The 23,887-nt window shown below is 49.1% G+C and overlaps 1 protein-coding gene across 1 annotated transcript in view; it reads right to left on the reverse strand.

Annotated features, from left to right (window-relative positions):
* Positions 1-23,887, reverse strand: part of SDK1 (sidekick cell adhesion molecule 1) — a 1,937,536-nt gene that overhangs the window by 24,127 nt on the left and 1,889,522 nt on the right. Inside the window, exon 41 of the mRNA XM_086940699.1 lies at positions 20,151-20,315. Within this exon, the coding sequence (XP_086796825.1) occupies positions 20,151-20,315 (165 nt within the window). The remainder of the gene's footprint in view (positions 1-20,150; positions 20,316-23,887) is intronic.

Below are 23,887 nucleotides of genomic sequence, written 5' to 3' on the forward strand. Positions count from 1 at the left end.
AGTGCCCCTGGCGTCTACTGGTATCGTTGGGCAGTGCTTCTTGTCGATTTTAACTCCTTATTACTGCCTACAGCTCTGCCTGGCTGCCGCTTTGCTTTTTATGCGCTTTGGCTTTGAGATTGCACATTTATCTGCTGTGTTAGCGCGTTCTCCCCAAGCGCTCTGTTGTGCTCCCCCCTCCTCCATTTTGTTTGTTGTGGTCGTCTTGTGCAGCCCGCCCCGCCTACCAGCTGAGCCGCCCTCGCCCCTCCCCCTTCCACTTATGACAGTAGCTCCCGCGCGCAGCGTTCACGCGCAGCGACCGCGCCCAACCCACGCCGAAGGTGCGCCAAAGGTAAGCCCGTCTACGCCCGTCCGCGCCTGGACCGCGCCCAGCGCCAGACCCCCTGCCCCTCGCGCTGCCCTGCCCTCCCGCATTACCTACGATGCCGCCACCCTCCTAGCCCTTAACCCCGGTCGCGCCCCCAACTGCGTCCAAGCCGCTCCTGGACACACCCATGGACCTTTCTCTTGCTACTCCTGCAAATTCATCGGCACCGACAACATCTCCGCTACGACCACACCACAGATTCCCGACCCCAACCACCTACAATGCATCCTTCTCAACACCCGATCGGTCCACAGACACGCCATCGACCTATGGAATCTACTAGACACCATCTCTCCAGACGTCGCCTTCCTAACAGAAACATGGATGAACGCTTCCTCCGCCCCAGACATCACCATTGCCATCCCTGAAGACTATAAGATCACACGCAAGGACCGGACCGGCCACACAGGAGGAGGAATCGCTATCGTCCATAAAAAATCAATCCACATCTCAACCAGCTCTGACGTCAACCTCGCCAACTCAGAACACCTTCACTTCCAGATCCACATCGACCCCAAGACCACACTCAGAGGCACCCTCCTCTACAGACCACCAGGACCCCGCGCAAAATTCAGTGAAGACATCACGGACTTCATCACTCCACACGCGCTCCCCTCCAAAGATTACATTTTTCTGGGAGACCTCAACTTTCACCTTGAAAAGAACAACGACCGCAACACCACCACCCTCTTGGACAACCTCGCCAACCTCGGACTTAAACAACTGGTCACTTCCCCCACCCACATCGCAGGTCACACACTCGACCCTATCTTCACCTCCAGCAATCATGTCTCCTTCAGCCACACTACGGATCTCCTCTGGACTGACCACAGCTGCGTTCACTTCACCTACAACAAGCCGAAACCCATCAACCACCCCCAACCAACTCTGCAAAGAAACTGGAACAAAATCACCATCGACCAGATCTCCTCATCGCTCCTTCTAAACACCCCAGCCCACTCTTCTAACCCAGACCAAGCCGCCACCAACTTCACCCTATGGTTATCCAACACCGCCGACATCCTAGCACCACTGAAAAAACGTCAACGCAAACCTGGCAGCAAGAAGGCCTCATGGTTCAACGATGATCTTAAGAAGTCCAAGAAACTCTGCCGCTCCCTTGAAAAGGCCTGGAAAAAAGACCCAACCACTAGCACCAAGGACGCCTTCAAAAACGCCACCCGCACACACCACCAACCAATCCGAAAGGCCAAGAAAACAGCATTCAAGGATCGACTAGACAACAACGCCCACAACAGCAAGGAACTTTTCAACATCGTCAAGGAATTTACCAATCCCTCGGCCAACTCCAATGACATCACCCCCTCTCAAGCCCTCTGCGACTCCCTGGCTTTATTCTTCCACAACAAAATTGCAGACATCCACAACAGCTTCGACAACCAACCCGGAGACAAACCCACCCAACCATATGCTGAACATTCTCCCCCCTTGAACACCCTTAACGACTGGAACCCAATCTCCACTGAGGCCACCACCCGCCTGATGAACTCCATCCACTCAGGATTCCCCACAGACCTATGTCCTCACCACATCTTCAACAAAGCAGACTCCGTCATAGCCCCGCACCTCCGAGACGTCATCAACTGCTCCTTCAACTCCGCCACCTTCCCGGAAAGCTGGAAACACGCTGAACTCACCGCCCTTCTGAAAAAACCCACAGCGGACCCCACCGAACTCAAAAATTACCGCCCCATCTCGCTCCTTCCTTTCCCGGCCAAAGTCATCGAGAAAGCTGTCAACAACATGCTCGCCGCCTTCCTCGAAGCCAACAAATCCCTCGACTCCTCACAGTCTGGCTTCCGAGCAAAACACAGCACTGAGACCGCCCTCATCGCAGCAACAGACGACATTCGAACTCTACTGGACAATGGAGACATAGTCGCCCTCTTCCTCCTCGACCTCTCTGCAGCCTTCGACACAGTCTGCCACAGCACCCTTTTACAACGCCTCAAAAACAACGGAATACAAGGAAAAGAACTTGAATGGATCACCTCGTTCCTCACCGGAAGAACCCAGAGAGTCCGCCTTCCACCATTCAAGTCCGAGGCCACTGAAGTCATCTGTGGCGTTCCACAAGGATCCTCACTCAGTCCCACCCTCTTCAACGTATACATGACCTTCCGAGGGTCTCAAGCTCCCACAACACACGCCCACCGCGTCACTTGAAACTTCCCCGGAAACTTTTATGCTCCTGTGTTTCCAAACAAGGAGCCAGCTCACCTCGGGCCCTTGGGGTAAAAAGGCACAGCACAAAGCACAGTCTTCGTCAAGCAGGGGGACCCAGCGCACAAAGCACAGTCCCAACTTCCTTGGTTAAAACAGCAAACTGCAGACCAGACCAAGAACACGAAGCAAGGGTTGGTCTTTCCCCAGCAGTCTCTTCAGTTGTTCCTTCCTTGACCACGAAATGGGTCTAAGCCTTTTCAGTCGTGTGCTTCGACGTCGACGATGTCTGAGAGACCACTGGCGTTGAGTGAGGTCTCGATGGTCTAGACGTCGAACGTCCACGTCGTGGTGACCTCGACGGCAATCTTCGTTGTCGAGTCGGTGACCTCGACGTCGATCTTCCACGACGTCGTGTCGACGGCGATTCTGCATGACGTCGTGTCGACGACGATCTTCTACAACGTCATGTCAACGGCGACCTTCCCTGGCGCCGGATTGATGTCGATCTCCTCGACGTCGAATGGTGGGATCTTGACGATCCTCTCGAAGGCAGCACGATACAGATAAAGTACTTTGTCAGACAGGGAACAAGGCAACAGTGCATCTGCACAATGCTATGAAAACACCCAAATCAGAACCTGGTTAGGAAGCAAGGAAGACTGTGCAGCCACTGGTATAGACACCAACAGGATCAAAAGTAATCCGGTCCCAGAGAACAACCAGGGACTACAAGCAGTCATTGACAGAGTAAAATGCAGAAAGAAAATACCTGGTGGGGCAGAACACCACACAGATGGTATGTGGAGGGACCAGTGAAAAGAAGAAGCAGCCAACTGTCACAGCCCTATAACAGTTCTCACAGTAGGGAATACAGGAAACAATTCTGAGCCAGACGGAGTGCGGGAGGAAGAAGAAGACGGTAATCAGATATTAAGGTTTAGCTCCACTCTGACTATCCTGGAAATTACGTAGAGCTCAGTCAGCTTGAAAGTCAAATACTTATTGACAAGTGAAAGGCATGTCCACTAAATTGGACTAAACAGCCTCAGAAAAGCCATAGGTATATAGCCAGGCACGCCGGGCCATGGCCAATAAGACAGAATCTGTGGTATCCATATCACAACAAATCAGTAATGTAGCAGTCAGACTGCCATCCTGGATCATGGATCAGCGGAGAAAGAGTGTCCGAGAGTCATCAAGATGCTAGACAAAATCCCACAGCACGTGAGAAAAATGGCTCAAAACACAAACTGTGTTAAAGGACCATAAGGCGGAGCTCGTAGCAGAAAAGACATATCGACCCAAAGCATCCAGACCTTTGTAGCCCCTGTCTGGAGGCACGTCAGGCACGATGCCGATGTTGGGGGAGGCTGTAGCAGCCTCAACCACAAAACTGTGTGGAGTTGGCTGACGGGAAAGGCAGAGCGGGTCTCAAGGGGCAGGATGGTGCCTATGAGCTATAGACCAGTCCAGTGAGGCCCTTGAAACTGGTTTAGCCCAAGTGCCCAACAGAACATCAAAGAGGGTTTCACTGAAGGGAAGCACAAGCTCAGTACTCAGCTGGCCTTGTTGGAGCACCCCAAGTAGGGCAATAATGGCCACTTCTACAGAGGGAATCTGTAGTCCCATAACTACGTAAACGTTTTGCAAAAGCTGAGCAAAGCGGGGGTTGCCTCTGAAGCGAGGCAAAGAGGCAAAAACAGGCCCAGGGATGCGTAAAAATCAAGGCTGTTAGCATCACCAAGGGCAGAAACCCAATAAAACTCTGGAGGAGGCTCAGTCGTGTGATCACCCACATCACCAAAATACTGGTGTGTCAAGGATAAAATAGCAGGGGCTCCTCTGAAAGTGGGGGAAGGTAGCCGGAAGAGGACTGATCCATCGGCATCATTCCTAATGTCGATCGGCGCAGAGGTGACACCTCAGTGTCTTGGAAGAAAGACAAAGAAGATGATCGATGCCGGAGATGCCGAAGTCGGCGCCAGCGGATCCAACACATGCGTCACAGGTGGGATCCCCAAAGGGCTCTGGTCTGGAGACGAGACGGAGTCGATCATGGATTCGGAGGGCCCCGCTGACAATGAGGGAGGACCAGCCAGCTTGGAGCCAGCCGAGACCTAACCAACCTCAAGAAGCACAGAGGGATGTTGAAAGACAAAAATTGCATGCAAGGAGAAATAGTGTTTTCTAATCTGAGCCAGAGTTGCCCCGGCGCTGGGAAATACCGGAAGGCGCGGCCCAGATTCTCGCTCTAGAGGAACGGGAGGCGAGTCAGGGACACCGCGTAGATGCTGTAAAGCTAGGGAAGGTCGCAGTGCCGACCGCCAATTGTGTGACTCACCAGGTGACCGTGATGACAAATAACTTTGGGAGCTGGTCTTCGAGCAGCCCTGGGAGGAAGAACCGGACTTTGACCGACGGGGGGCTGTTGACCCCCGTGTTGCCAACAGTGTCATGTGGTGCTCCTGCAACGTCGACGACTAAAACTGAAGACACGAGCCGCACCGTTCCGAGTCTGGGTGCGCACCTACACACCACATGCAAATAGGATGAGGATGCTGGGTCGGCATTGTAGAGCTTGAAGATCTCTAGAATAAGTACAGTTGCGTGGTGGTAGGCCAAAATGGCCAGAGGTACCACACCAAGGATCCACGTGGAAAGGAAGAAATCGACGTAAGCGCGTCAGGTGAGGGCTTATATTGACTCTGATGATGTCCTCAAAATGACCTCTTCATGTATTCACACATTACCACTCTACCATTACCCCTTCCTGCCCTCACAGTGACAGTACAACCCAATGTTACCTTACTTAACATTCAAAGTCCTCCTTTTTTGCATACCTAAAATATGCTTGAGAACATTTTGAGTTTTACACGCTTCTTCACTATTCCACATAACTTTTTAATTGCACCTTTTAGTTTCAAATTTGTTTTATTGGAGTCAAAAGCAGAAGAAGGCATTTCAAAACAGCAAGAGCATAGCAAGTGTATAATGCGAGCGAGACAGACAGGCACGTCTTCTCTAAAAAATAGCAAGAAAGCAAAAGTGATACACCAACGTGGAGATGCATAGCCTATGCTGTAACCAAGGTGCCATGTAAAAGGACCAAACGAGCAGAACAAAAGAAACCCAGCCCCCCTCCCCCATCCCAACTCCCTTTCCCTCCCTCCACCCCGACCAGTATGCCGTGTTAATTGCACCTTTTAATACTTGAGCCCGGCTCCCATGAATTCAGATATCAAACTGCACATCATGACTCAACTTTACACGTCTGTGACTCAACCAAAATACCCCAGGCTGGGAAGAGAAAAATCAAGGTTTGTGTGCAACTTCATGACCAACTGAAAATGTAAGGAAGCACAACATAAAGTAGGCAGGCAGCTCTATGGCTCAACAATCCAGGTAAAGACAAACTATTGTAAGCATTCAACCAAGCCAAGCGCGAAAGTGACTAATGCACAATTAACTGTTGCATTGTGTTTTCAATTAACTTGGAATTCTTAAGCCAAGGTGACCAAGCTTGAGACACTAGCTTTGTACTCCATGGTCTTCCTTCTAAACATCACTGTCATCAGTGGCATTAGGCCCATCAGGGTACTACAATTCTGTTTGGCAAGAAAACAAAATCCTTGTGTTGCTTAGAAAGCTGTGCTTTTCTGCTCCTTTCTGTACAGGTCCGTGCCCATCTCCACCCTCACCTTCGCCCCAACTCCTCTTAGATTTATTGCACAATGTTTGCTAAAATCTCATGGGAAAGCACTAGGCTCTGATTGCACTGAGTGCTTAATTTGTGCCAGTGGTTCTAGATTATGAACCCCATTGTACCCCGATATAGGCATAGGTAGCTGCACAACCTTTTACCTACATTTGACCCACCATTGTTCTACATAACAGTTCTGGCGGTGACATTTTAACTAGTTAGGTGCTGCATAAATGTTGTGTGGTTTTCTCCCAAAACTAGCCTCATTTATTATGCATGAGGATTCTCAGTATCACAGCAGGAGTAACATCTTCAGCATAATGACTCTGTATAAGGGTCACCACTATTGTCGTTCTTGGCCGGCATGCCTACAAATATCATGACACATCTAGGTAGAACCCCTGGGGGTAACTTTTGGTATATAAGAGCCACATCTTCACTAGGTAAGAGAGAGAAGAAGCTTCTATGCTGAGACGAGATGCTGAAGTCCCTGCACGTAGATACTCCAGCATGCAGTAGTCTGACATCCCTCGCGGGGTGTCCAACTCTAGACCAAGACGGGGTCCTTCGTTATCGCACATCAGGTAATAGGGTTGGCTCTTTCCTAGGGGGGTTCTTGGCTACACATCTACATACATGCTAGGTACACTTAGTTAGGGCTTGCATCGTAGGAGTATGCATTTTTTTGTCATGTATCTTTATGCCTGCATATATTGTTTTAGCACTACAGTAGTATTCTACCTTCTATTTACTCTATTAGTGCTTATATGCTTATAACTGCATATATTTGTTTCTGTCTAATGGTTATTGCAGCACATGTATTTTATACTAAAATGATGCTGGTTCAATAAAAGCTTATTGAAAATATTCCCACCATTTATTTTGTGTATCTCTCTGAGGGTAAGTGAGCACAAGTAACTGAGCGAAAAATACTGTACTGTTTCCACGATCCCTGAGGGGTCAGGGTTGTCATGTTCGAGAGTTGCCAGAAACGAATTGCTCCTTGGTAAGAGTGGCTCATAGTGGCACTGTGAGCTAGCTGGTCTACCAGACTAACATATCCTTTGGAGGTGCCCGGTATCAGTCTGGACACCAATCCCTTAGTTTATGTTATCTAAACGCACAGATCCTATATAGATTTGTAGGAACTACATGACAAGATGGTGAACATTGACACACAGTTGTGGGAACCATAAGACTATTATGTATAGAAAAAGTCTGAAAGGAGGAGGAAGAGAAAAAATGAGAAACCGTTGCAGAGAGAAAGATGGAATGAAAAAGAACCAGAAGGAGTGAGGAAGCAACAAGAAACATAGGGGTGGTAGAAGAAAGAGGCATGAGGTAGAAACAAGGCAAGGCACTGTTGGTATTCAGCAAATTCAGTATTCAATAATGCCAGTGATCGCTACTATGAAAAACTTTAGACCCAGGCACTTATGTTTTCAAAATGTAAGCATGAATTCAAACTACAATGCATCACTTTGTTAAACAAGCATTTGCAATGCAATCGGTCTCACCTTTAGGACCTTATATGTATTTAGCTATGCAGCACATTTGCCTGGGTGCTGAAACATCTACAGTTCTTTAACATGGAGGGAAAGTAAGCACCAAACTGCGTGACATGCCAGGTATGGGAACACATGGAGAGAAATATTGCCTTTCAGAGGGAAATGGGATCATCCAAAGCTCTGTTTTTAATATAAAATCAGGGCCTTCTGTGGTCATATCACTGAAAATACAAGATTTGAAAAAAATATTATTGTCTACGGTGCTCGTGGAAGACAATTTCTATTGACTGGAATCTAGGAATCTAGAGAATGCTAAAGTGATCTGGTATTTAAAAAAATAAAGTCCCTCAGCAGAAAGCAATTCTGGTATTTTACTGACCTATGCTGGTCGTTTTCTATCAAGACAGTTAAATAGAGGCAGTGGAACAGAAAAAAAAGTCCCTAAGCGGAAGCAGACATGTCCTAGGACTGATCCGCAGAGCCCACAAAATACATACACATATATGTATATACCAAAGGATATAAGTATATACTAAAGTATATACAAGAGGTCTCGAAGGCTCGACCTAATGAAAAAAAAGGGTGCCCTGGAGACACAGAGTTGTTTAGTCACACTAAGCTTAGCCTAACTGAGACTCTCTCAACCGTTTACTGCACTCCCAGACCTGACCAGCATCATGCTAAAAAAATACAACAGATGTAAAAAATAAATGTAGCTAAGCCCCTGCCCATAAAGCATCTGTTCGACAGCTTTGCGCCATTACATAACTTTACATCTTAAAGAGACACAGTGCATTACGCAGTGTCCAATTATGAACTCTCGCGGGATTCCTTACAGCCGCTAACTCTCGGCCACTGACGTAAGGCGGACAATGCAGAAATCATCCGAGTGAGGCGGATAGTCCCTCGGGGCCAGGAGCATTCAAGCAAGCGTGCTAGAACCCCGTGGCAGTCTGAATTACAATTTCAACTGGAGCATTTCTAAAAAACATATATTATTTCTCTCACTTTAATTAACCTGGTGGGATGATGGCATGGGGAGCGCTTCATTCCGATTGATTTATTAACAGGCCAACCTCACAGAAAAGTAAAAAGAAACACACACACACCCAGACTGGCGTTTAGCACACATTCACAGCACAGTCTCTGACCGTGTCTTCAGGGGTCCCCTGTCAATCAAAGGCGGACTTGATGCTTCCAGTGCTCGATGACTAGACCCCCTCCCGCCCGCTGGTCTGTCTTTACTGGGCTCAGGCGTGCAATGCCCATTGGGCTCAAAGGGCTTCAGCCCCCCCCCCTGCCAACTCCCCCCATCGTGTGTCAGCCCGGCTGAGACAGCTTCCCGGGCACACACACAGTTTTTGTGCTGCTGTGGGCTGGCGTCTGTCTTCTTGCAGCCACACAGATCTTTAATAGACCATTTACTTGTGAATGAGGATTTGTTGTTCTTCACCCCTTCTTAGAGCCCCTGCATCTCCACTCTGCCTATTGCTGCAAGAGTCACCCCACCGAAATTTGTAGTAGCCCCCACCCCCCCGAAATTTGGCTCTAGTTGAACCTCTGAATGGGCTCATAAAGAACCCGGCTGTGTGTCACAATTACTTAATTTCGTCAGGAGAGTTGCTTCAGAGCGTCTTATTATTCATTTCCCTCTTGCCTGTACAGACTAATACTGGCTGCACAATGTCTTTTCAGGAAGACCCTCAATTTCTGACCGCTACAGCAGTCTGACAGACAGTTTTATAAATGTACTGGGCATTTCCTAGTGGCATATGTTGTTATAATTCAACCAGAAAACGTTAATGAGTCAATTTAAGCTCGGTATGAGATGCGTAGAAAGCATTTACAAAGCTATGAACGCTGCCCCCCAGTGGCCCATAAACACAGGAAGAAGGCACGCCTTACTAGCAGTGCCCACAGAACCCGTCACATCAGTCCAATTAACTATGATCAAAATTAGGAACAATAATTACTTACCTGTAATCTGTGGTAGTCCAGTATTGGTGTCTTTCATAGAATCACATTCCCCGTCGTCGGAGTGGAAGTCCCACGGTACATAAAAAAGCAATAATTTGTATATAAGAAAACCAAAACCCTTGGTAATACCAACCAGGAAGTAAAGTAGCCCTAAGCTACAATGGAAAAAAACTTCCACACTCATGACTATCCTAGTCCTTTTGTATAGACCAAACTACAGCCAATCAGGCGCCAGCACCCACTAGAATGCTCTCCCCAGAGACTCAGGCTCTCAGATTTTCTCGCACAGGAGTGAAAGTAATAATATCGCCCGAGGAGCCTCTGAGGGGAGGTGGGCGGGTGCATGCGAATCTATGAAAGACACCAATACTGGAGAACCACAGATTACAGGTAAGTAACTATTGTTCTTCTCCAGTATTGGGGTGTCTTTCATAGATTCACATGCCTAAATCAGAGTAAATAGCAGTACACACCATCCTGCTCATAGATGCTTTTTTTGCATTCCTATGCATATGCACATTTTGCAAACAAAATTCCATGAAACAAACAAGTTACTTACCTTCGGTAACGATATATCTGTAAGAAACAGTAGTTAGTATTAGATTCCTTACCTTAGAATATCCCCAGGCGTCAGACTGGATCCGGAAATGTTTGCGTAGCAGTAACCTTGCGCATCGGTAGGCGGCGTCTGACGCTCCGCGTCCGTCGTCGGCGCCGTGATGAAGTCGTCGGAGTACTTAGACGCCGCCTCCGCGTGCTGACTTCAGTTCTTAGACACAGCTTTTCCGGCCAGAAACGCAGAGCCATGTTAAAAACCAACACTGGTGCCATTGAAACTAGGGCCCTGAAAGGGGATGACCTTAACCCTGGATATCGGTTCGCAGAACGGGGAGGATGGGTGGTGCGGTAAGGAATCTAATACTAACTACTGTGTCTTACAGATATATCGTTACCGAAGATACGTAACTTGTTCATCTGAAAGAAACAGGTTAGTATTAGATTCCTTACCTTAGAATAGATAGCCCAGCAATACCAACCCCGGTGGTGGGTCTGTGAACCAATAATCACACCAGAAAGTCCTGGAGGACGGAACGGCCAAAGAAGCCATCCCTCCGGACTTGGCTGTCCAGGCAGTAGTGTCTCGCAAACGTATGCAACGATGCCCACGTAGCTGCCTGACAGATGTCCTGCAAGGGGACACCCCGGCTCAGGGCAGTGGTAGCCGCCGTGGCCCGAGTGAAATGGGCCCTCAGCCCAACAGGAGGCTCCTTCTTTGCCAAGGAGTAACAAGCCTTTATACACAAGACAACCCGCCCATCCCTTCTTAGCGCCCACGTAACCAACAAAGAGTTGTTCATCCACCCGGAACTGGCGTGTGCGATCCAGATAGAATGATAGCGCACGTTTTGGGTCCAGACGGTGGAGCCGCTCTTCCTCCTTTGAGGGATGCGGAGGCGGAAAGAAGGTGGGCAAGGTGATAGACTGCCCGATGTTGAAGGCCGTGACAACCTTGGGCAGGAAAGAGGGTCTAGTCCGCAACACATTCTTGTCCGGATGGACAGAAAGGAAAGGGGGTTTGGATGAAAGTGCCTGGAGCTCACTCACTCTCCTGGCAGAGGTGATGGCAACCAGGAAAGCAGTCTACAGAGTAAGAAGGCGGAGAGGAGAGTTGTGAAGTGGCTCAAAGGGAGTGCACATCAGATAAGTAAGAACCAGGTTCAAGTCCCACTGAGGCATCACGAATGGAACAGATGGAAACATGTGTGTGATGCCTTTGAGAAAACGAGTTACATTAGGGGACTTCAACAAAGATGGTTGATCAGGCAGCCTTAGAAAGGCCGAAAGGGCAGAAAGGTAGCCCTTGATAGTGCCCAGGGCAGAGCCCTGCTGGGCAAGAGAAAGAAGGAAGAGAAGAACTTCAGAAAGAGGGGCAGAGAGAGGATCCACAGCCTTTGCTGTGCACCATGCCACAAATCTGTTCCACCTGCAGGCGTATACCGACTTTGTGGAGGGATGCCTGGCTGCTAGAATGATGTTACAGACTTTAGGAGGCAAGTCAAATGGCCTCAACTGTCGCCGCTCAATCTCCAAGCATGGAGGTGGAGACTGGACAGGTTCGGGTGGAGGACGGTCCTCTACTGCTGCTGCGACAGAAGGTCCTCCTGAAGAGGCAGACGAACCGGGGGATCGACTGACATACTGAGTAGCTCGGGATACCAGTACCTTCGTGCCCAGTCCGGAGCCACAAGGATGACTTGTGCCCGGTCGCGCTTGATCTTCTTCAGCACTCTGGGCAGAAGTGTTATAGGCGGAAAGGCGTACAACAGACCGCAACTCCACTCGCAACGAAAAGCGCCTCCGAGCGAGTGCCGCCATGAAAATTCCAACACGCAGAACTGATGACAATGACAATATCCTTGCTGCCCACCTTTGCAAAAATATTGGAGAAACATGTACATCGTTGCCTCACTGATTTCATTACCACTCATGACCTATTACCATCCCACCAGTCGGGATTTCGTGCAGGCTTTTCCACAGAAACTACCTTGCTGGGGGTAACCGAAAATATCCTGCGTATGGTGGACAAGGGCGAAACAGTGGCACTTGTGCTGCTCGACCTCAGCGCGGCATTCGACACCGTGTCACATGCGGTCCTCGCCCAAACACTCCACTCCCTGGGCATCCGTGGGGCAGCTCTCAACTGGATTAGATCATTATTGGAAAACCGCACGTTCCAGGTCTTCTCACAAACTGCCTGCTCCGATACTATGACATTCAAACACGGAGTTCCACAGGGCTCTATTCTTAGCCCGTTGCTTTTCAACGTGTATATGAGCCCCCTGGCCAAAATAGTGGAGGAAACAGGGCTTTTAATGTTTTCCTACGCTGATGATTCCCAGCTGCTTTTTTCTTTATCAGCTGCAGATTCTGATAATTCCTCCTCCCTACAACTCGGACTCAGTAAAATCGCCGATTGGATGCAAAAAAACTTCCTAAAACTCAACGGCGAAAAAAACGAGTTAATTGTGTTGGGCAAAAATAAAGAACTTTGGGGACCCCAACATTGGCCAACTGAAATGGGCAGCCCCCCGCACCCCGGTCATTCATGCTCGCAACCTGGGCGTCATTATTGACGACTCACTCAGTTTACACCAGCAAGCGGTAAAGACTTCAGCCACCTGCTTTGCCATACTAAAATGGCTAAAAAAGATCTGTTGGATGCTGCCTGAAAACACCAAGAAAACAGTTGTCAATGCCCTAATAACATCTAGGCTAGATTATGGCAACGTTTTGTACCTGGGGGCGAACAAAGCTACTGTCCGCAGGTTACAATCAGTACAAAATGCAGCAGCCAGACTACTCTGTAAAATTCCCATCTCTACTCCAACCACTAAATACATCAGGAAGTTACACTGGCTAAAAATTGAAAATCGAGTTAAATTCAAATCTCTATGTTTTATGCACAGGATTTCCACCAACACCGCTCCTAAATATCTGCAAAACCTGGTGCGCCCCTACCGTCCTTCTAGATCTCTTCGGGTCTTCCACGGCAAATCATTTTGAAATTCCAAGGATCAAGCTGTCACGCATGGGTGGCAAGTCCTTTTCATTCCTAGGACCTTCTGTCTGGAATTCAATGCCACATACACTGCGGTCTGAGTCGAATTACATCAAATTCAGAAAAGCCTTAAAAACATGGCTCTTTAACATCTAGTTTTCTGTAACCGCATTGCTATTGGGATCTGCTGCGCCGGGAAACCCTTTGTTGGGTAGCTGTGCGCATTACAAATGTAAACAAATAAATAAATAAATAAATAAATGACATTGCGCATTCTCTTCGGTGGCGAATAGATCTAACCAAGGCTCTCCCCACTGCAGAAAGAGACCTTGCGCCACGTCCGAGTTTAGACGCCATTCGTGATCCATTATGCACCGGCGGCAGAGTTCGTCCGCCCTGGCGTTCAGAGAACCTTCCAGGTGTTGAACCACCAGGGTCACGCCCTGATGTTCCAGCCATTGCCAGAGGCGCAGAGCCTCCTGGCAGAGGGTCCACGACCCCACCCCGCCCTGTTTGTTGCAGTACCACATGGCGGTGGTGTTGTCCGTGAACACCTGCACTAAACTCCCCTGGACAGAGGGGAGGAATGCCTTCAGTGCTAGACGAATCGCCCGCAGCTCCAAAAGGTTGATGTGGAGCCGGGGACTCCGCCGGAGACCAGAAGCCTCTGATCTCAGCCTCTCCCATGTGGCCTCCCCAGCCCTGGAGGGACGCGTCCGTCACAACTACGTGCTCCGGTTGTGGAAGGGAGAGGGATCTGCCGCTGACTCAATCGCGGTCCGTGAACAACCACTGCAGCTGTCTCGCAGTGCCCTCCGAGATCAGGACATGGTCGGACAGGTTCCCCTGATGCTGGGCCCACTGAAACTTCAGGTCCCACTGCAGAGCCCGCATCCGCCAACGGGCGTGATGCACCAGAAGGATGCAGGAAGCCATCAGCCCCAGAAGCCGCAGAGTCAACCTGACTGAGACTCGGGATAAAGGCTGAAAGATTGGAATCAGAGCCTGTATATCCCGAACCCGCTGTTCGGGTGGGTAAACCCCAAACTGCGCAGAGTCGAGAACCGCTCCGATGAAAAGGAGCTTCTGAGAGGGACACAGGTGTGACTTCGGCACATTGATGGAGAACCCCAGCCGGTGCAAGAGGTCTGCCGGCATCTGGAGGTGGCTGACGACTGTCTGGGGCGAGCCCGCCTTCAACAACCAGTCGTCGAGGTACGGGAAGACTGAAACCCCTAACCTACGCAGATGAGCTGCACCCACCGCCATCACTTTCGTGAACACCCGTGGGGCACTGGTAAGGCCGAAGAGGAGCACGGTAAACTGAAAGTGCTCGTGGCCTACCGTGAACCGCAGGTAGCGCCGGTGGGCCGGCAGGACGGGGATGTGGAAATAAGCGTCCTGCATGTCCAACGCTACCATCCAGTCTCCTGGGTCCAGGACAGCTAAGACCTGAGCCACAGTCAGCATTTTGAACTTCTCCTTCCGGAGGAAGCCGTTGACGTTCCGTAGGTCCAAGATAGGGCGTAGGCCCCCTTTGCCCTTCTTGGGTACCAGAAAGTAGTGGGAGTAGCAACCACATCCTACTTCTGGCCCAGGAACGCGCTTGATGGCCCCCTTGGCCAAGAGGGCCGTAACTTCCTCCTGCAGAAGCCGCAAATGATCCCCCGATACGCGGTGGTGTTGCGGTGGCATGGCTTGAGGGGTCGTCTCGAAGGGGAGGGAGTAACCCCACAATTTGCAGCACCCACCTGTCCGACGTGACAATGCGCCAGTGGGAGTGGTGATGGTGAACCCTGCCCCCCACTGGCGTCACATGGGCCGAAAAGCACGGACTAGGAGGGTTTTGAGGTGGATGTTGCGGGGGAGGGTGTGGACTGGCCTCGCCGGTGTCCCCGACCGCCCCCACGGCGATTTCCACGGCCGCCACCGCGATGGATGTTAGTCTGCGGTGCGTGGCTGGCAGCAAGTGTGGGGGCGCCCCTTCCTTGGCCCCGAAAGGAGCGAAAGGCACCCGTTTACTGGCACGGGGACGAGAGGCTCAAGGACTTGGCCTTAGTCCTGCAGTCCTTAAATCGATCAAGCGCATGGTCTGCCATCAAACGGCATGTCCATCAGTGTATTCTGGACATCGGCCATGAATCGCCACTGTCGTTGCCATCGCTCTACCTAGTGAGTCGGTGGTATCCAGCCCACACCGGATAGAATATTTTTCTGCATCCCGGCCTTCCACAAGGGCTTGGCTGAGTTTGGCCCGTACCTCCAACGGACACTCTGGCAGCAATTGCGCGACCGTATCCCACAGAGAGTGGGTGTAGCGGCCCAAGAGGCATGCAGTGTTGGAAGACCGCAGTCCCAGATTAAGGGAGGAGAATACCATTTTGCCGTACTGCTCATAACTCTTGGATTCCCTGTCCGGCGGAGCCCACAGGAATGCGGTCTGGGAATTTGAAGCCTGGATGACCAGGCTTGCGGGGGTGGGGTGGGTGGACAGGAAACATGGGTCGCCCGGGGCCGGGCGGTGGCGTCTGGCCTTGTTCCTATCTACGGGCGAACCTGTAGCGGGCCTGGACCAAGTACCCAAAAGAACGTCGGTCAAGGCCTCATTAAACGGCAGCAGAGGCTCGGCCGAGCTTGACTGCGGTTTAAGGACCTCAGTGAGGAGGTTATTCCTTTCGGCCGCGACGGGGAGCTCAAGGCCCAAGGCCTTGGCTGCCCTCATCAACACCACACTGTAGGTAACCCCCTCCTCCGTAGCCACGGTAGGAGGTGAGACAAAGCCAGTGTCTGGTGATGTGTCCAGACCACTGGCATCCCCAAGTCCACCTGTCCAGTCCTCTTGAGACTGACACTCTCGGGTCAGAGGGTCCTCAGACCCCTCTCAATACTCCTCTTCACCCATCCCCTGATTGTCAGGGTTGTCAAACGATGAGGCCGGTTCATAGAAGCTAAACTCCCCAAGCGGCGTCGAAAGCGGCGCCCAGCGGCGCCGTTCTGACGCCGGAACCGGAGCGAGGGAGGCATCGGGGACGGCGCCACCCGAGGACGGCACCGGAGGTGACACCTGAACCACAACCTACTTTTAGAACAACATACCTTCAGGACCTACCTAGCTTTAATGGACATGAGGCGGACAGTTTTTCTAATGTAACTAAAGCATTATGTGGTAGCGCACTGCCAATTTCAGACAACACATTTTCCATTGAAATGGTCACTAAATTTGCACAGACATAGTTTCAGTGATAAAACTTTATGCACACCAATGATGTGTAGAAATCGAATTTCAGCGACTACTTATCATTTATGCATCATGAAGTAAACTGTCTTGATTTGTTCTGATCCACCATGTACAATGTTGTCATCAATGGTGTCATTTCAGATGCTGCAGTGATATTATCTATGATGTCATAGAGCGTGTCATATGTGAAGTAATATGTTAGGCAATTAGCAGTGCATGGCGAGAGTATGAGTTATAGTCATTTGAGATCACTATAACTAGTGATTTTCAGTGGTTTTATTAGTTAAAAATATTTTAATTAACATTTTTACCTGAATATAAGGTCCCTTTAACATTTATTTTTTCAGTGAAATTCTAAGGTTTTTGTATGTAAAGGTATTATAACAATTCCTAACTATAAAGCCAGTATAACCTTTGTTTTTTTCAGTGTTTTTTTAACATATAATGTAAGATGTCCATTGTCGTGCGTGGAGTAGGCTTGGATCCATGCCTATGGCCAGGCCATGCACCCAACCGTGTGGGCGATAAACGGTGTCATTGCAAGTAAGGCAAACCTACTTTTTCAAAGGTTCAAAACACGCAAATATAAAAAGCAAGGGTCGTACTAGCTTTATCAAAAGGCCAGCAGATCAACATATATAAAGTAGTTCTATTGGCCTTGTCAAAAACTTTCCACTAACTATAATGAAATGTATATTTTATAAATTAACACAGTGCATTGCTTAATAAAAGTGTTTGTCAAACATGTTCAATAAAGCATTTTTTGAACAAAAACATTAAACATATCTTTGAGTCTTACAAAAAAAAAAATCAGGCCATAAAGTGCAGCCATAGAACCAACCACAAGGGGGCCCTGCACTTCAGCTGAAGAGCCTACAGGTCCAGCTCGGAATGCTTTAAAAAATATGTTAATCTCTCCTAAGGTCATGATTTCAAAAACCCAGTAGATATACACTTTTTTTATGTTGCTGGGGGGCTGCGGCGCTCCCAGCAGCCCTTGAAAACATATAAAAAATATTTGGAGGTGCCCAAGTGTTCACCTGGGTCATCCAGAACATTGCTATTGTTGGGGGATGCAGAGGGTCCCCAATTCGCCCACGGCCCCAGCTGGCTCCCCAGCAAGCCCCAATTGTGGTGCTGGTGGAAGCTGTCTCGGCTAATTTGCTCCTGGGTGGGCAAGAGTAACATTGTCTGTGCTTCCGTCCAGATGGGAGACAAGTTGTGTTTCCTGCCTGGGAGTGTGCAGGAAGAGTATTATTGCACTCTCCGTGCAGGGAAATGTCGTGTCCTGGAGTATGGGGTCCCGAGACACTGCTCATGTCGGGCATGGGCAGAGAGGGTCCCTGGGGCCATTGCATAGCTCAGGGAGTCCAGCTGCATGCCCCTCCTGAAAATGTAAGTCTTGCTCCCAGGGGAGCCTGGGCCAGGGCGTCAATGAGGCTATGGAAATAAAGAACAGGTTTACCTCTATTAGGTTCAATAAGTGGGGCGGTGCGCCCACCTCCCCATAAAAAAATACATAATTGCCGACTTCGCCGCAGTCCACACCAAGGGGCTCATTCTGAAAATGGGTGGAAGCCTGTGGTTTTTCCCTCTGCGGATCCCGGACACTGATAAAAAAGGATTTTGGCTCAGGGTGGGTCCCCCTATTGGAGGGGTTTGGGCTATGTGCAAATATGCCTATATTTTACCATCTCAATTTGACTCCAGGCAAAAGAGTCTGAAATGCTCCCTGCCTTAAAAAATACCCAGACCCCAGACAGGACTTGCATAAGAAATGTAATGTAGGCATGCTGTCATTCATCTCATCAGCACTCTGCACCCTCCAAGCTCAAACCCTGCTCTTATTAAAATGATCCTTGATTGGACCATGAGTCAAAAAGCTCCTTCGCTACCAACCCGGGACTAGATCTACCAGAATTAGAACTCAACTGAGCTGTTTATCAGCAGTCGGCAGGCAGCAGAACCTAGGAGAAAAGGACACAGGGGAGATAAGAGGACCCGGGGAGGTGGAAACAAAGCTCTGTGAAGTATGAATGACTGCATGTGCAGTGCTTGCGTTTATGCATACAACCCTGTAGTGACCCTGTGATGTCACTGATCCCTTCTGACAATACTACGACCCTATGATTTCCAGTGTGCTGTATTACTGTCTGCAACCTCACTGGTGTCAGCCAGGCCTTTGTGTGGCACACAGAGTATAGTGACAGGTGGCTGTCACACTAGAGTGCTGATAGAGTAAACAAAATGGACAGGCATGGAATGATTGAAGAGATCTTATACACCATTGGCCACCAGAGGCCTGCTGGTCTTTACTAAGTATCCACTATGACCCCCATTTGACACATTATGACAGTCAAATAAGGGGTGACTTAAAGTCCATCCAGACAGACTCATCTATCCCTTGCATCTCAAGGACCATGACATCTCAGAATGGACCACCTCCTGGTGGACTGTGAACCTATAGCATACCATAGAGGGACCTGCAGAGCTGATGTGAGCTATAAAAAAAACTGCTAACCATAAACTAAGTGCCTGTCTCTATTATTTCCAAATCCATCTCATCCGTGTGCTGCTAGGACAGGATGCAGAGGATGATACCCACACCTCAGACATCACGCATAACATGAAACACGTCCACATCTGATCAAAGCAAACATAACCGTCCAACGACACACCACACAGTTGCAACATGCTGCCCTTGTGGTCAAGCACTTCAGTACTGCATAGGAGTAGTAAGTGTTATGCAAATGGCACACAATCTCGATGAGCCTCTTTCCACAATATAGCTCTAAATCCCTGCATGAAACTCGAAATGGCCACTGACGTATAATTCTGGACAGCTCTGCTCTCCTGCATGACCTACTCCCATCTTACTTCCTCTTATTCCAAATTTAGCTGCTGCGCCCCTATGGAGGTCGGCGCCCTGAGCAGGGGACCACCTCGCACAGGCTAATAGGCGGCCCTGCTCCTGTACAGGAGGTTGAAAGGCGATGGGAGGAGTGAGGAAGGATGAACACTCTGGGCCAAGGAGCGACTGCACAATGGGCCCTACTAAGCATCTGTGGACAAGCACTGTGTGTGGAGCGAAAGGATGGTCAGCTAACGGTGCTGCACCCCTATGAAATCTGAGGAGGCCCAACAACAAGAACAAAGAGATAGATTCCTTATGCTTTCCTAATTATTATTTCTTTACTGAGGCCTCTTCCTACCTGGAAACAACCCCATAGAATATACAGCATTATGACTCTCTTCCTGAGAGCCGCGCAAAGCCAGCTGGAATTGTCCACACGATCAACAGTGATACTCAGGGGTATATTGTGAGCCGAGGGCTCAATATGCGTATCATTTGAGGGTTGGAAATGCGCAACAGTGGGTAACATCCTAATGTTTCCCCTAGTTATGGGAAGCATAAACTCCGTTTTGCATAGTTTGCCCTCAACATTTGTGCCAGGTTTTACCAGGCAAAAATCGTGCTGGCAAACACCGGCAGGGTGAGCAATTGGCACCTGAGTCTTAAAGAATTATGATTCGGGCACAGCAATCTAGATTTGCATGCCCCCCTATTAGAGGGTGGTGGGTGGGCGGTGAGTGCTTGACTCTCTTTTTACCTGACACTGCAGCAGATGCAACACTTGGCTCTCCAAAGCCAAACTCGTTGACGGCCACCACGCGGAATTCGTAGTTCACCCCGGGCCGCAGTTTGTCCAAGCCGACGGTGTAGGAAGTGGCCCCCCGGGGGATGTCCTTAACGAACATATCCCACAGCCCTTCATCTGCAACAGAAGAAAAGAAACAGTTACTTTTGCACATGCATAATCATGGACGTCATTTAGGGGTCGCAGCTGTGACCCCAGGCTTGCCCCTTGCGGCCCATGGCACTGCCTTTGCGACCCCTGGCCTCAGAGGTGGCAAAATCATGCCAGGAACACTGTGGCATCCAGTCTTTATGGGCGTCCAATGGAGCTCCACTCTCTTTGTTTTCTCTCAATTTGGGTATTACATAAATAGAGAATAATGTTTTGTTATTCACAAATAGTGTAATAAAGAAGGAGCACAGGTAGTTGGAATATGTCTTTTCCTGGCAGATGAAGTAAGTAAAAAACATGATTTGAAATGTATTTTGTGTTCGTGCATGCGGGTGAGTGGGTGTTTACTTGAGAGAGTGTGTGGAAGTTTGACCGTGTGTGTATGTGGAAGCATGTGTGTGTGAGGGAATCTGAAGGTCAAATGGCGTGTGACATCACTTCCGCTACCGATGGCATTTTGATGAATGGACATGAATGTGTATAATCCCATGGATACACACAGCCTACCATCCTTACAAAGTCACTTAACCCCACCCATGCTGGTGACGAACTCAAGCCGTCACGCTCCGCAGTGCTCGAGTGCGGATGACGGCTGGGGTTCGCCACGGCCCCGCCCTGTTCTTTTGTTTACCGTACAGCGGAAAAATCGCGGCCACATCGAAGGGGTTAAATGACGGCCTCTGAGTTGGTAAATATCATCAGCAGTCATAGGAGCCAGGATCACCAAATATTGCTGGGGCCCACTTTATATGAGCAGTTCTGTGGGAGGCGAGATGACGAGCGTGCCCCGTACGATGCTCTTCCTCACAAGCACGATGGTCCATAGAAAAGCCCCCGGACTCAAGAGTTCACCTTCACTCAAGACCAACAAATACGCAACTCACTTATTACATTTGTGCTAAGCCCACCGGCTGTACCGGACTCCCACGCTCGCGATCCCTTGAACCCCCAAAGCAGGGACCACGTCCTAATAAAAACAGGAGATGGGGTAGCAACTGTGCATCAATGTCACTTCATCACAAGGACTGTCACGGCCATGGTGCACGCTTCATTAGAGTCATAGGTGAGGTAAGCAACATACAAATGCTTGTAAATAAGAGCTTTGCAGTCATATTTTCATATCCTCCTGATTTTTTGAGCCTATAAACAAACTAAATATCACCCGCAAATGAAAGGTAAAAGAACATTTATTTTACCAATATAAATCACATGCACATTTTCCATGTATTGAGGAGGTTACCTTAAGAATACATCAGAATGAAATTTGAAAACACGGTTTTACTTGTTTGGAGCATTTAAAATGATAGTTTTAGAGGAATTGTTCTGCCTTGAGTGTTATAATGGCTGGGTGCTAAAGGTTGAAAAGTGAGAGGGGGCTTTGGACTACAGCCCTATATATATACCTCACTGACACTCCACCTCAGCCCCCTTAACAAATGTTGATAATTCTCTTACACTCTTTAGCCTCGCAGCTCTGCGTCGTCCTGCCCCGACCCTGGGGCGCACATAATAATCACTGGCGGGGCCCAAGCCTCCCAAGTCCTTAAAACTAGGGGGCAGATTTATGTTAATTGGCGCATCCCCAGGGATGCGCCAGTTAACATGCGCCACAGTGCGCCACAGCTCCGCCACCCATGGTGCGCCGCATTTATAATGCGGCGCACCATGGTGAAATGTGGCGCATTGCTGGAGTTGCGTCGCAAGCGCGACGCAGCTCCAGCAAGGCTCGGGGGTACACCATGCGCACAATGCTGCGTCAAGACCTACGCCTGCTTCAAGCAGGCGCAGGGTTTTGACGCAGCATTGCCCTGAAAGTGACTGAGTGAAATCTCATAGATTTCACTCTGCCACTTTCAGGAGGCGTTCCTGCGCAGGAACGCCCCCCCTGCGCAGGAACGCCTCCTTATGGCGCAGTGCTTTACAACGTGACGCATCTCCTAGATGCGTCATGTTGTAAATAGGGCGCATTGTTTGCGCCGCAGTTGCGTCAAATAAAGTGACGCAATTGCGGCGCAAAGAGGCGCAACGGCCTCATAAATCTGCCCCTTGGTGCCCAGGTCTCCAGTTAAACGAGGCAGTGAACCGTGATCACTGCTGCTCTGAAACGTTCAATGCAAAACTAAAGTCATGATTCGGGAACGTAGATTCAATAAAATGACGGCAAAAAGGCAGGGTCACATGGTATCAAAAATTTACAAACTCAAATCTCCTCTGCCTCAGAGGTCACATAGAAAGTGTGAGCGGGACTGGGAAAGTGAACCGAACTCCTCTACTCTGGCTTTTGATTGGGATAAGACCCACCTCACTCCTTTTTGTAATAAAATATCCCCGATACTCTCCCAGACCAAATTCATGCTGATAAACAGATCTTATTGGACACCAGAAAAACTCTTCAAGCTCAAACTCCTTGATAACCCCCTTTGCTGGAACTGCAAATCACACGTGGGTGACCTGGCACATATGTTCTTTCACTGTCCGTTACTCCAAACGTTTTGGGATACAATCTTTACTTATATCCAACATACCTTCCACTTTCGGCCGCCCAGAGACTTCACATATATTCTGCTAGGGGCGATTGACCCAAAAATAGCTAGGGATCATGACAGACACCTCCTGGACCTCATGCTCACACTTGCATGCAAAATCGTTCTGAGTAAGTGGAAGAGTGCTTCTGATGTCTCCTTCACACACTGGCAGGAATGGCTGGCTTCCCTGAGGGGAGCGGATAATGACGTTCTCCATTCATCCCCTTGGCAAAAACCTCACACCAAACTCTGGAGTCTACTTGATTTATTGGAACTCTGTTATGACCCACCTTAGGCACATTGGTTAACATAATCATGTCCCTCGCCCGGTCTTTGATGTTACATTGTCATTACTCCCGGTAATGTTTGCTAGCTGTCCTGAAATAAGCTACGTACTTCAAGTCATGTTGCTGCTACTTGGACCCTCCCCTCTTCCTCGTTCCCCTCTGTTCTCCTTCCTCAGTCCTTCTATATCTCTGCCTCTTCCACTCTTCTTCCCTCTCTCTTTCCCGTTAAATACGCTCCGCGGGATCGAGATTTTATGCGTGGACGTTTTATTCAATGCTCTCATTTGATATTTACTTGTATGGACCTTTTACGTGTTTATTTCATGTATGATGTATCATTGATCCATAATTATTTTCCCCGACAACATCTACTGTACTTTTCAATGCACTGCTGGTTGTATCTCTTTTGTGAGCCAATTTTTGTATGCTTGTCTTTTTGGTATTTTTGTGTTATTTGAATTTCTCAAATAAAAAAGATTTGAAATAAAAAAAAAGGCAGGGTCGGATTGGCATATTGGGCAATCAGGCAATCAGGTAGTGCCAGGCAGTGCCAGAATGGTCGGTCCGACAGGTTTGTGTGCAGCCCGTTTCTTATTTGGCTGCTTGTGGGCCTGTTGTATGGTCTGGTAGACCAGTTCTTACGGTTGATTTCAGAGTTATTACCAGAAACATTGGCTTCAGCAAACACAATACCACGCAATCTTCCATACCTTGCAAAATACTTATG

This window comes from Lissotriton vulgaris, chromosome 10 (assembly GCF_964263255.1).
Source record: "Lissotriton vulgaris chromosome 10, aLisVul1.2, whole genome shotgun sequence".
In the NCBI taxonomy this organism is placed as follows: Eukaryota; Metazoa; Chordata; class Amphibia; order Caudata; family Salamandridae; genus Lissotriton; species Lissotriton vulgaris.